Source organism: Citrus clementina, unplaced genomic scaffold (genome assembly GCF_000493195.1).
Source record: "Citrus clementina cultivar Clemenules unplaced genomic scaffold, Citrus_clementina_v1.0 scaffold_2, whole genome shotgun sequence".
In the NCBI taxonomy this organism is placed as follows: Eukaryota; Viridiplantae; Streptophyta; class Magnoliopsida; order Sapindales; family Rutaceae; genus Citrus; species Citrus x clementina.
The window spans coordinates 12,561,434-12,575,170 of record NW_006262688.1 but is presented as its reverse complement, the minus strand read 5'-3'; the positions used below and the strand labels follow the sequence as shown (position 1 = coordinate 12,575,170).

The following is a 13,737-nucleotide window of genomic DNA, read 5'->3' as shown; positions in this document are numbered from 1 at the left end:
ATGTAATCAGTATTAAAAGAAAAAAAAAACATATGGCAACTTTTTTTAATGATAATTGATAGGATGGGTTATTTGCAATCAAAAAAATTAGTTAGAACACTTAGTTACTTAAAACACTCACTTATAAAATTTAAAAATCAAACTTTTATTATGTACACCATATTAAATCTAAAAAATAACCTATGATTTTTTTTTCTTTTTCAACTCCCATTTCTCCTTCTTCTCTTTTCCTTTAGTTTTTTCTTACTTTTGTTTTCACAAACCAAACTTAAAAGATAACATCTTAAGAAAGAGGATCTATTGGATTTTGCAAATTCATTAGAACTCTTTCAAAAAATTAAAATGTTTCAAGAATTAACCCGTGGCTTTTAATGTGTACGAATGGACGAGTGTTCTGATTGAAAGATTTTAGTTTTCCTTTAAAGTTTCAAGTATTTAATCGTTTCATCTATGTTTAACATTTTTTTTTTCGCCTTTGGATCCATTTTTCTTAAACTTGAAGTTTAGAATTTCATGTATTTAATCATTTCATCTATGTTTAGCATTTTTTTTTTCTTTGAATCTGTTATTCTTTTTAATTAATTTTCAGTATGCCTAATCTTTGAGCCAAACATTGCATAAATCTTTTTTTTTTTTTCTATTAACATAATTTATGAGATATTGTAAATAAAAGTCTAAACTAAGCCTATTTGCTGGAAGCATTGGATTGTTGTTCTCTGCACCAATGGCAAGATATACAATGTTGTTTTAGAGTTTTTATACTACCTTAATGATGAATTTGTCAATAAAGATTTAGGGTTTGTGATAAATGGTTGTGTAAATTATTTTTATTTTTAAAATTAAATTTATAATATCATTATTAGTGATTTCATAAAAGGATTTTTTTTGGTAATAAAAAATAAAGAGTGTTCAAAATATTTTTCAGGGTGCAAATAGCCTCACCCTAATTCATATTGAAGTTGAAATATTTCAAATAATTTATTTAATAAATTTTAATAAAAATAATATTTGATAATTTTTTAAAAACTACTTATTTCATATGTTTCTTTATTTTAACAACAACTTTTAGAAGCAAAAAGAAATTATTTTTTATGAGTAGATCATTAAATAAATTACCACACATTTTTTAATTTCTTATTATAACCTTAATATTTTAATGAAAAGACAATTATGTCCTGCTTTTTATAAATCCTGATTTATAAATAAAAGGGAATTTAACTTTTGTTTATTTTTAATGGCTCCGCTTATCGTGTCCGTTGGGCACTATACCCTCTTTATTCATCTTGTAGTGAAGTTGCCGTTGAATGAGAATGAGCAATATCGTGCAAGTGTGAAGAAGTGTCCACATGGCGCATGAAGCAAACCAGGAATGTAGGTCATTAGATGGGAACTATTTAATGTTGCAAGTATTTTGTTTAAGGAATCAAGAAAATGTTGCTGTATATAACAATAAATTAGTTAGTTGGAACAAGTATTTGTAGAAGCAAATATTTAGTGAGAAACAATACAATGTAGGCTATTTACAATTTTGTTGTTGCAATTGACATAAAATGTAGGTGACTTAACTTTAATGAAAGAAAAAAATGAACCAAGAATGGAATGATAGGAAGTAGATGTAGGAATTTAGGGGCATTTAAAATGCAATCCAATCTACTAAAAAGCAGCAGTGAGAAAAGCAGCACATGGCACATATAGAATATTGGGGAAGTCGGTCATGAGAAGGAAACTATTTTTGTAGCAAGAAAATTGTTATTGGAAAAAAGACATATGTTGAAGTTGAACTATCTTTCCAATAAATTTGTACGTGAAAACAAAAATAAGCTGAAGCAATTACTAGTTGAGAAGCGTAAACATGATAATTAATTACTATTTATAATAAAATCTCAATAAATTGATAATCTAAGTTAAATAATAGTTTTTGTCAATGACAAAGTGATAAACTAATAATTCCATAAATTTATAAAATAATAGTTTTTTAAAAAAATTCATCTTTCGTTACCACTTACTATATAAATTAATAATTACATAGTATAAGACAAAATTCATATGAAATGTCCATATGGCTTGTCTAAAATATATTCTCAACAATGTTTGCTTGGTTTTTAAATTAATTTCGATTTGGATTTCATCTTTGACTTTGTCATTCTGCGAGAAGATATTGTTTAGTATCAATATCGTTACTTCTTTGTTTGAAAAGGTCTGAATAGTAGAATTATCATCTTTGACATGGAAAAATAAAAACCGTACAATAATCTTAATACTATTAATATAAGGTAGCTAGGTATTAAAAAATCATCTTAAAAGAAAATTATTATTCAAATAAAACATAATAGATACCAACTCAAGGTAAATCAATAGTATAAGCATGATCATTTCTTTTCAAAATGATGAATATTTTCATCAATTAATAATTGATTAATTTATCAATTTATCGATATTTGTTAAACTTAATAAATTTTTTCATAATCCCAAAACTATTAATTTATCGAGATTTTATCGTATTTGTTACAAGAAACAATACAATTTATAACAATATCTTATTGCAACGGGGACAACAAAATCTCTGGCAATTCTCTTTCCATGAATAACAACCACTTGATTTCAATCACATTAACCATGTAAATGTTAACAACACATGATTAAAAAAAATAAAGGCAGTTTTTTTTATGATTAATCAAAGGAAAATTCAAAGAACAAAATTAAAGGAAAAGAGCCATAGGTGTTGCCGTGTTGGGAATGACCATCCGGAAAGCTACAGTTTTTGGTATCCTACCGCAATTTGCAAAGTGTAAATCCATATACTGGTAAGTTTAATATTTGAATGAATGTATTCGGAAGTTGTTAGATTAGCATGCTAAAAAATAATTTCACGTGATTATTCCAATCCAAACTCACACGTCGTCCCTGATCCTATTATGTTTGCCCACAACTGAAAAATGATAATAGTTTCAGAATTTTTTTTTTGTCGATGGCAGTCGATATTTCCAAAGCTAGTCAAGCATTATAGAGAAGAAAGCAAAAAATACAAAAACCAATTAAAAGCAACGGGTTAAGATGATAGCCAAACACCACTTCATTATTCATTTACAAATCCCAACCGTTCGATTAAAATAATTAAAATCTAACGGCTGGAGAAAATAGGGGTAGGTATCCAAGAGGCAGCATTCTATTTTAATTATTAAGCAATAAAACAACACCATCTTAATAAAATTTATCAAATAAATATATTTTACTTTTCAAACAATATAATTTATCAACCGTCAAATTATTATTTCATTCACATAATAGAAACAACTTATTTTAGTAACTATTGCAACCCAAACTAATCTTGATATAATCTTTTAAAAAAATAAATAAATCCAACGTCATGGTAGTATACCATGTCATTCCTAACTTCGAGTGTGTGTGTTTCTATATTATTATCTTTTAGATAAGTGTATAATCTTTATTAAAATTTATTAATTATGAATTTTTGATGGACGAAACCAAAGATAGAAAATGAAAACACATGAGATTGATTTGATTGAATAGTCTCATTTTAAGTGTTGTAAGACAGGTCTTTGTCGTTGAATAGTCTGCTTTTAGAATATACTTGATCATTTGCAGTCATGATTTCGAGATGATGCACCGTGCGCTATGGGCTATGACCATACGAAAACGATTATTGCAGTCCCCATTGTAAAATTAATCGATGTTAAAGTAAAACAAATGATTTGATGAATAATAAGTAAATAACTCAAAAAAAGTACCCCCAAAAAAAAAAAAAAAGCCAGATCACGGTCATGCACCAGGTAATGATTAATGAACTGCATGATGAGCCTTGTCTTGTCAATGAAGGTTCAAGGAGAAAAAAAAAGATATCAATGATTATGACATGAAAGTTGAGAAGACAAACTAACGTTGCAGTCGATGATGATTTAATGGACGGCCCGACTTTTGACGTCGAGTCATGGACACCTCGAAGAGTCCAACAAAATTAGATTCATTTTCTCTATATTTTACGTTTGATTTTTCAAAAAAGTACAAATAATTTTCCGGGTTCAATCGAGGACCTTATTTAATGAATTTATTTATTCATTGTTGTTAATGTCGTGAGAAATTATCCCAACTCCGTTCCACGCTTAAGTTTAATTCTATTTCGTAATTTCTTGTCACTTTAAATACTAACAAAACCCAAAAAAGTAAACAAATGATGAGAGTCTCAAGGACGGCTAATCATTCGATTTAAAAAAACTTGCGAATTCGAAAGACCATAATGAACTTTTTACTAGGAGACCATCATGGCCTAATTAAATTTCAAAAGTTGGAATTTCAGATGTTACGCCGTGAGCAGCTTGGTAAGCAAGTCGGGACAACACACTCCTGTAAGGATCTTTTTCTCTTTTCTCCTTCAGAAAAGCAATGTTTTTCTTGATCTCATCTTGGACTTGCAAGTACAATTCATGAGCTTTACCTTTGTCTCTTAATTCCTGCTTCCTCCCTTCCCAAATATAATAAAAGATTCAAGTTAGTGAATGAATGAACATAAGTTAATATTAGCTACCGAACTTGACAAATATGTTAGCATCTACTAATTGTCAAAAACTAGCTCATGAACAAATGATACACATGCATCAAAGGACAGGCCGGGTTCATATATATTGATTGAAGCAGTGGACCAGTATGCTTTCTCATTCTGATTTGAGACTACATAAAATCATGCATTTATACCTCCAAAAGAACAGTTTATGTAAACCTAAGCTAATTTATACCATGGGCATTTCTGCATTGTTCAGATGGAGGGATGCTGGGAATGGGAAAGTTCTGTATTCAACTTGCATGAAACACAACTCAGAAACGCAACTTTTTGATTGGTAGCCTAAGAGAAGGTTTAGTAAAATGACGCTATTACTTTGTGTCGGCTTAGGCTAACAAGATAACCATCACAAATGATATTACATAATAGATAATCAGTGTATCTAACGGCCATACCTTCTGTTTCAATTGGTTTCCCGAAATAATAATAAAAGCGGCCTGGGACTTTTGGCAGAAACATGGGAAAATGTAAATCTTGGTTTGCCACCTCCCCGCGCGTCTCAGTCCTATCATCATAAGTTTATGCTAAAATTCTAAGTTACCGGCAATAATTGGAACATAACCAAGGGTAAATGAAAGGGAAAAAATATATAGTTTATTATGCAAACATATACACCCAGTACCTTAGATTCCCAACTGAATTTGTAAATTCTTCTATGATAGACTTCATAAAGGGAATCTTTATTTGGTCATCATAATCAAGCAGTACCTGACAACAATAAACACGTATCAATTATTGGTTAGAAAAAGTGATCAACTGAGGAGCTATAATATAAAGTGTGGTGTATGCAGATAAGTTAAAGATACACAAGGTACAAATGACGTGACACTATTTAGGAGTGTATAATATTAATAGGCATAAAGGAAACTTATTCAAAATGTAATTTCTTTTAGAAGAAACAAGAAATTTTATCTACCCCCACCCTTTTCCTCTCTTCCCTCACCCAACCCTGCCAACCACCACCTCCTCCCCGCGCCCAACACCACAAACAATCTCTCAAACAAAAATGTCTACCAGTGGTTTGACACTAGTAGGATAGCTTAGGATATCTACAAGTTGGCAGGAACTGCTGTGTATGGTATTTAACAAGTTGAAAAACACCTTCTAGAAGTTCTCCATTAAATTCATTGCACATATCGAGAGTCTGAAGCTTACACTTCTAACAGCAGTTGATAAGATGTTCAAACCAATCAATTAAAAGTTCTGCAGACTTACATCTCCAAAATCATCCTCTCCAACAACGCCAAAAGGTACAATTTTAGCTCCAAACCTAGCCGCCATCCTGATAAATTCTGACTGTTCTGGCCAAAATAACTTGTACTCCTCACCCTGAAAATATGAGGATCACATAATTAAATTATAAGTCCTTTTTCTCGATAGACATGATACGTACTCATGCACCAGATATCCTCAAACGTGAATATTAGGATTCTAAAGTAAGAATGATTATGTTTTCTTCATAAATTATCATTTGAATTTCAGTTGTGGTCCAATTCAGTAGGAGAGAAGCTCATCATCAAGTTGTTTGGCGTGGCAATCATGGAAAGTGAAAAGGCTTCTCTGTCTGAATAAGTACGAGGAAGACAATATCATGATTATTTTACAACAGCAGATCACTTTTATAATGGGTCAAAATTGTTTTAACTCCACCAGATTTTCCAACAATTCTTGGCTTAAAAAAAATACAGGCTTTACTTCACTTCACTAACTTTCTTTAAAATGACTACATTCTACAAGGAAATTGTGACTTAAATTTTTAAGTTCAAATTCTAAATCACTAAAATTTTGACTTAAATTCTTAAGGGAAAAAATAAAATTGCACTAGTCTCTAGTCATTTAAGCACTTTTAAAGGTAAAAATAACCGTTAAAAATGTTACCTTTCGATGAAGCGCCTCACGTATGCCACCTGGATACAGTAGGATATGGGACTTTAATGATAGAAGTTTGTAGAAGTTAACTGCTGAGACAGGGACCCCACCAAAAATTCCAATTTGGTCAAATGGAAATGAGTCTAGTAATCGTCCATCTTTTAGCTTAACGAATAGCATAGGGTGTGCCATTCCTCGCAAAACAATTTTTCTTTGGATAAAAAATTGACAGACCAAGGGGATTAATTCAATTCCCAATAACATGTGATAGCCAACAATCAGGACTGGTCCTTCCATAGGAATTCCTCCAAGACCACGCACAATCATCCCATCCTCCAGAGTGGAGAGTGTCACCGGGCTAAACATTTGCTCAATATAACTGGGAATTTCACAACTATTAGATTTCATATTCAAAATAAACTTCACTAAACGAAATTGAATTTAACAGAAAATCTATTCAATGAAGATAGTGAAACATCTTGGTCCGCACAGAGCTCTGCCCGCTAAAGGCATACTAATCAATGTGACATTTACTCATATAAAATCCATAATCAAATAAAATTACCCACCTTAATTCGTCTATAAAGGGGAAAAAAAAGTATACGCCTTTTCATTAGGACAGTACGGAACTGTCCAAAAGGGAAAAAAAAAATTGTCAAACTGATAGGGTCTTACAATTAGTCTCTCTATAGTCTCTCTATAATTAACTGACAAACCCCAAACCTACAAATAATGCTAATCAACTGATAGACTGGCTCATATCAAACCTTTTATTCATACTGTGACAACGACAAATTTCAAAGAGCATTTCTCAGTTTTAAGCAGAACACTGCCTACCTTAATATTAAATTTAATTTGTTAAATTCTGAAGGAGCTAATGGCACATAATCTGAAACGCAGTCTAGGTACTTTCCACGACGATAGAAATATGAACCCTTGATGGCACTCGCTAAATCAATGCCATCTTCCTGCCATTAAAGAAAGCATATAAAATATTGCAATACACAGTTCAATACTATGCCCAGTCAAATCGGCTTGGATGTAAGATGACAGAAACTTAACAGGAATTGATAATGTTACGAACATAAACAAGAAAACTTACAAAAATGCTTAAATTTACTTCAACTTAAAGAGCTTTGATCCCATCATTTACAATTTTGATTGTCACAAAGGCTCTCAAAGATTTCTCCATTCAGTATAGTAGAAGAAATATTTTAATTGGTTGGTAGCATTAAAATTACATTGGTCGACTACTGCCCTTTTGTTTTATAGATAATTATTTATTCCAATTGTTTGGTATTATCTGTAGCTGAGTTCAAAATTGAAATAATTGCTTCTCTCGTTGCTCTTTGCTGTCTAAAAATTCTCATCATAGTCCAAAAGAGTATCACCTGTTGCATTTACCTAGGCTAAGAGAGTATTCATAAAAAGATTGCCTAAAACATTACAACTCTGACAGTTTTGACTTCACCCATGCAAACACACAGAGAGACATAGATCAATTACCAAAAATAAGAAATGGCCGCTGTCCCCAGCACGACGAATCTCACCATTTGGTAATGCATGAAAAAGTCTTTCACCTTCCTCTAGACTAGGTAGCAACTGATCTCTTCCACTAGAAAGACATTGTCAATTTAGCCAAATCAGTTGGGAAAGAATAGTGAACTTAAAAGAGAAATGTGCGAAAATCATGGTATTTGTGTGTGTGTGCTTTACAAGCTTAGATGACCAATTTAGACAACAAACAGCATTTTCTTACATCAGGGACATAAATGTGGAAGCTTTATCTCTTGTGTACAAAGATAAGGGATGCTGTTTATAGTTATTTAAGTAAATACTATATTTTGACTATGCTAACCTACTGCTCACTACTCTATCTTGTTATCTAGGAAGGATATGAATAATATAGTCAAAACAGAAACCAGCCCATCATAACAGGTGAAACTCAATCTCTGTGCAAATGTTGATAATTTGTTTATTTTATTATCATGCAATCCTGATTTCTGAAATGATTAATTTCTCTTTGCCATTTCCGCTTCCACTGCACAAGTGAAAACCAAATTTAACTATAATATATCGGCATTGCTTTTTCCTAAATTGCAATAAACTTCTCAAGGAGACAAAATATTTCCCAAGAGATACAAAAGGTGTCATTTCAACAATGTGGATCTCATCTATCTTCTTAATATTTATGTACTCGAATAGACTCTCACTAAGGAAAATTCCCACCATTTGTGTCAAAATTGGAGGTAAAACCAACAAAATTGAATGCTATAATAATGGTTTAAATTGAGGGGTAGATTTCTAAAGTTGCATCAAGCAGTAGATGCTCAAAATTTCTGTTTGTTGGTTGTTTTTATTGCAGTCATTCTGCCTTTTTTAAAAAAAAAAAATATTTCTTTTTGGATTTATAGTATAAAGTTGTTACCATGAAATACATCTTTCTTTCACCCTAATAACCACTGAAACACAAGGGAATCATGTCAAAAGATAAATGGACCTGGAAAGTATCAGTGTTTGAGCTTCTACAGCATGAAGGCGTGCGTTGACAAATGTGGAAGCTGTTTTAAGCATTTGAAGCTTCCAGATAAGTGTTTCTTGTGGTAAGATGTCTGTGAGAACCTGCAACTTAAATTGTAAATTAAATTGATGAGCAATAAAGAGAGTTACAGAGTGAGAATCAACTTCAAGATCAAAGAAAGAGCAATCTCCTTTAATAAAAAAATACAAAAGAAGGTCAAACTACACTGGAAGCAACAAGCAACTTATCATTTTTTTTTTTTTGGGTGGTGAATTGAGCGTATGTGCCAATTAGATGAATTGAAGGGCAAGTGATGGTATCTGACATATTGACAAAATACAGATCCAAAGATGCATCTTTCTATGGTGTTTAAGATTTTGTTTTCCTATATGAGGCAAATGATTATCGTCTTAAGATATATCCTCTGTTTTCACATGCAAGTATAAGACAAGTATATTACTATGGGTAGTTTACATGCTATTGAATTAAACTTACGGAGAGATACAAGGGCAGTGCAACAGAATCTTGGCAAAGACCTCCAACTGTTTCCTGCAGAGTTTGTCCCCTTACCAGGATACCTGACACCCTTTTCAAAAGATCACCTGGATATATGCCGCAAAATTGCTAATGCTATTTTGGAAGATTTCGTGTGGGGACTTATATTGAAACAAAATCAAAATATCTGATCATGGTAAAGAATCCATTATCAAAATAAAGAATCCTAGCGTTTTCAACAACTAGGTGCTAGTGGACCCCTCTACTCAACCTATGAAAGAGGTACTAAGTACAAATCTGACAAACTACCTTCTGACATGTAGATCATGATACAAGGGTGAGAGGCAGAAATGATCTTCTACTGGATGTTTACAACAACAACCACCAAAAAAGAAAAAAACTTAATGGAAAAAGAAAAATATCTCAAGAAAAAAAGGGATAAGGGCATATCCTACTGTAAATTTCTTAAAAAACTGTATTGGCATGAGCATTTTGATTTGGATTCATCAGAAAAGAAAAAGAAAAAAAATAATAATCTACAGTTAGCTGCATGTCCATTGTGCATTCAGCCTTTATCATTAAATCCATAAAGACAGACACCTAAACTTTTCTTTTTAGAGATACATAACCAAGACTTATAACAACTCCTCTTCTCTTCAGCATGTTTTAAGACCACTGGTTTAGGCACCTAAATTCAATCAATTGATTTTTGATGACTAGTTGAAAGCACGCCATGATTTGCAGGATACCAGAAAAAACTAAATGAATTGATGCTACTGACTTCTAAATGAGACCCAAAAAGCATACTAAATGGTGGCAACATCCCATGCTTCCAGCCATCCAGGGACCTAAACTTCTATTAGTAAGAAACTTCAACAACTTTTTAGAATGATTCCGTAAGAGGAATGTTTTGAAATAATATTTGGTGCATTTTTAATGCACTTCCATTTTAAGGGGTAAAAATGTGGGTGAGATGACCATTCTGGACCAAAAAAACCAATATATATGTTGAACAACAGCAAAATAATATAAGTCGGAATATAGACCTGTCATTGAGCTCAGTACATAACGGAGGCTAAGATGGAAATGGTCGGGGATGACTTCCAACAAAGGAAGCACTGTTTGCAGCTGTGACTTGCTGAAAGATGTAGCTGAAGAATGAACATGACTCAGGTAAAGTGAAAGCAAATAATTATCTTCTATAAAGTTGATTCACTTGCAGGACTTCTATTGAAGCAGAGCATTTTTTATTTTATCATTCTGAAGTTCTGCTGCTTTTATAGCAATTTGTTTCTTCAAATTTTAACTGTCTACATGTTGCAGCCTTCTAGTTTTATTCTCTTTTACCATTTTCCAAGTACTTAAGCACTCTACTAGTTAATCATAGTTCTCTTTGTACAATAAAATATATATGATGATAAAAAAACACTGTGTACTCAGTTTATGATATGATTAGGGGTAAAAACTGAAACTAAATTTAACAGTCCTATCAATACATGCTTACATAATGTTGGATTTTCCAGGATCTAAAACTTTCAAAAAGTAAGGAAAACCGATTCCATAATATGATCTACAAAGGAATATCCCACCTGGATTTGCCAAAATCAGAACAAGATCAACATCAGGGTTACAAGATGCAACAGCTAGTGCAATGCATGCCCCAAGAGATTCCCCAACCAGATATATAGGTCTATTTGGTGAGTGTTTAACTTCTGACCTGACTGTTTTCTCCACCAGCTTGATGAGACCTGTACATGAAATACTTGATTACAACAAGGTCGCATTTGGTAACACAAAATTTGGCTGCAGAATCAGAACGGCATGGATTGAAGGTTGTATTTTTCAAATATAAAGAGAGCAAGAGAGATATTAGCATCTCCTTTACCACTCAATTCAAATTTCAAAACTCTGATTTTATACATGAAACAAATATTTAAAGTAAATCCTACACACCATCTACATTGCTCATTATAGGAACCAACAAATACACCACCACAAAGAATAACGATACCTGCAAACGACGTTCGATCCTTGACAGGAATATGCAAGCACCATATATCAAAAATCCTTCATTAATAAAAAAATCGATAAATTACTCAGACATACATGGTGAATCATTGGATGTCCACATCAAGATGGCTTCAATTTCGAAAACTTCTCAACAGTTCTGATTATCAATGATTGATGGTATAAAGCACTCAAATCTTGGACATTACTTACTTTCCAAGCGAGTAATGGTGCCTAACCAGTCCAAGTCCTACTCCATCAATCCCTTCAAAATTTAAAATAAAAAAAAATGAATAATTCATGCTATTTCCACTCAGAGCTTCAAAGCTATAAGTAAACCATTTGAAAAAAGAAAATACTCCAGCAACAAATAAATTCTAAATTGGCAAATCAACAATTGAGCTATAATGACAAAACATATCTAACATACTACAGCATTATAAACCAATCTATTAATCTTTTACCATTTCATATGTGCAATGCGTTTTATGAATCAAACATTACATAATACAAATGCCTTTTACTAGTGAAATCTCTGAATAGTGATAACTTATTGTACCGAAACTAAAAGGATTGATGTTGACAAAAGTTATACCAATAAATAATAAGAACTTGACAACTTAAATTCTAATTTCCTTTTTTTAATTATAATAGTTACTTGATAGCTAAGTTAACAGATCATTAAAACTAAACTCATTTTTAATAATAAACGAACGACTACAAGTGTTAACCAATCAGTGAGCGACAGACGGTTAAGCGGAAACATATAGAAAGCTAACGGACAATTCAATAACAGTGAAACAAGCAACTAAAGAGACACTGACCAGGCAAAAAGAGAAGGAGAGGTGAATCGTGAGAGCGGGCCCCAGTCTCCAGTGGAGAGAACCAGCGAGGCGGTCCGCCGTCTGATTTGATCATAACCTTTGATTCTTCAAAGTAATCCCTCAATCCCTTTCTCGTACCTTCTACATTCATCTCTGCAAAGCGCGCCGTCGTTTTCGTCGTCGCTGCCACACGCCTCGGACTCGGGTGAAAGGCCTGAAACGAGCCGGCGGCGAAGAAACAAGCTCCTGCGGTTGTCGCCATTGAGAGAGTGATAATACAACACTGTGGAAGAATACGGGAGATTTAAATTTATATGTAATTTGTAAGGAGAAATGGCGGAAGCAGTTGTGGAGGCGAGAAACTTGTGACGAAACTGATTGTGATATAACAAACGTGAACGACAAACCATTCTCGCTGCACGTATGTGGCTTGATTATTCTGTGAAGGTTTTTTGAATTGGGGAAATTGGAGGAATGGAGGAGTGAGTCGAGGTGGTTAGTACTAACTAGGCATGGCAAAATTCTATCACGGATTCTCATTTTAAATGGGGAAAATTTTAAATAATTTTTGGGAAATAAGGTGGGGGAGTGGTGAAAAAATAACCCTTAAATTTTTAATGGGATGGGGTTTAATTTTGCACTCTCCGTCCCACCCTCCACCTCCCACCTCAATCTCTATTATATATAAATATATTTTTAATTCTTATTTAATAAATTTTATTTTATGAATTATAATGTTAATGTCAATTAATATTTTTTTAATTTTTATGTAATATAAACATGATATAAATGAAAAAAAATCCTATAATATTTTTTAATTATGAAATATTATTATATTTTTTTTCTCTTTTAAAGTGCTATGCTCTTTAAATATTTTTTATTTTTAATATCATTTTAAAATATTGTTTCAAATTTTTAGATATTTTTTAAAAAGAATTTAAATACTTTATAATATGGTGATGATTTTATTTTAAATCTCTAATTTTTAACTTACTGAAATCATGTATTTATACATAATATAAAATAAATAAATGGAGAATGGGGTGGGGATGGGGAAAGCATTCCCCACATAGGGATTCTCCATCCCTATCCCACTAAATTTATTGAAAAATAGGGTGAGAAATGGAGGCAAAAATCTCTAACGGGGTGAAAAATGAGGTAGGCCTCCCCACTTCCACCCCACCCCATTGCCACCCCTAATACTAACAGACTAGGAGCCTAGCGGCAGCTGCGTTTGATTTTGGCGAGATGTTTGGACCCGAGAATAGACTAATCTTTGTTAAGAGTCAAAATTAGTCAAAGTTATAAGGACCAGTATGAAGAATTGCAAACTATGTTTGTTACAAGCTACGGTGACTTCACCACTTCTGTAAAGTCCCACGTAAAATTCTTATTAGCTAGGGACCTAACGTCTTAAGTATATCAGATTAAAATTCCTCATTGGA

The 13,737-nt window shown here is 32.5% G+C and overlaps 1 protein-coding gene across 4 annotated transcripts; it reads right to left on the bottom strand.

The window, feature by feature from the left end:
- Positions 1-4,118: 4,118 nt before the first annotated feature.
- Positions 4,119-12,939, bottom strand: LOC18052761 (acyltransferase-like protein At3g26840, chloroplastic). 4 transcript variants are annotated; one of them, XM_024191096.1, is made up of 14 exons: positions 12,293-12,793; positions 11,682-11,733; positions 11,473-11,528; positions 11,051-11,209; positions 10,508-10,612; positions 9,462-9,568; positions 8,946-9,073; positions 7,952-8,060; positions 7,283-7,413; positions 6,455-6,824; positions 5,792-5,905; positions 5,199-5,284; positions 4,972-5,081; positions 4,119-4,480 (listed from the first exon to the last, which is right to left on the bottom strand). In XM_024191096.1, exons 1-14 carry the CDS (start codon positions 12,552-12,554, stop codon positions 4,290-4,292), a joined length of 1,980 nt encoding a protein of 659 aa, XP_024046864.1. In that variant the 5' UTR covers positions 12,555-12,793; the 3' UTR covers positions 4,119-4,289. The 4 variants fall into 4 exon arrangements, with proteins under 4 accessions (XP_024046864.1, XP_024046865.1, XP_024046867.1 ...); XM_024191097.1 differs by having other exon boundaries at positions 8,946-9,067; XM_024191099.1 differs by lacking the exon at positions 11,473-11,528 and having other exon boundaries at positions 11,568-11,733; positions 12,293-12,939.
- Between the last annotated feature and the right edge of the window lie 798 nt (positions 12,940-13,737).

Coding starts and splice junctions, on each gene's coding strand:
- LOC18052761 (XM_024191096.1), bottom strand. CDS start 12,554: ATGGCGACAACCGCAGGAGCTTGTTTCTTCGCCGCCGGCTCGTTTCAG. Junction 8,061..8,945: donor CAAACACTGATACTTTCCAG/GTCCATTTATCT, acceptor ATGTCTTTCTAG/TGGAAGAGATCAGTTGCTAC. Junction 6,825..7,282: donor AAATTAAATTTAATATTAAG/GTAGGCAGTGTT, acceptor TGAAATTCCCAG/TTATATTGAGCAAATGTTTA.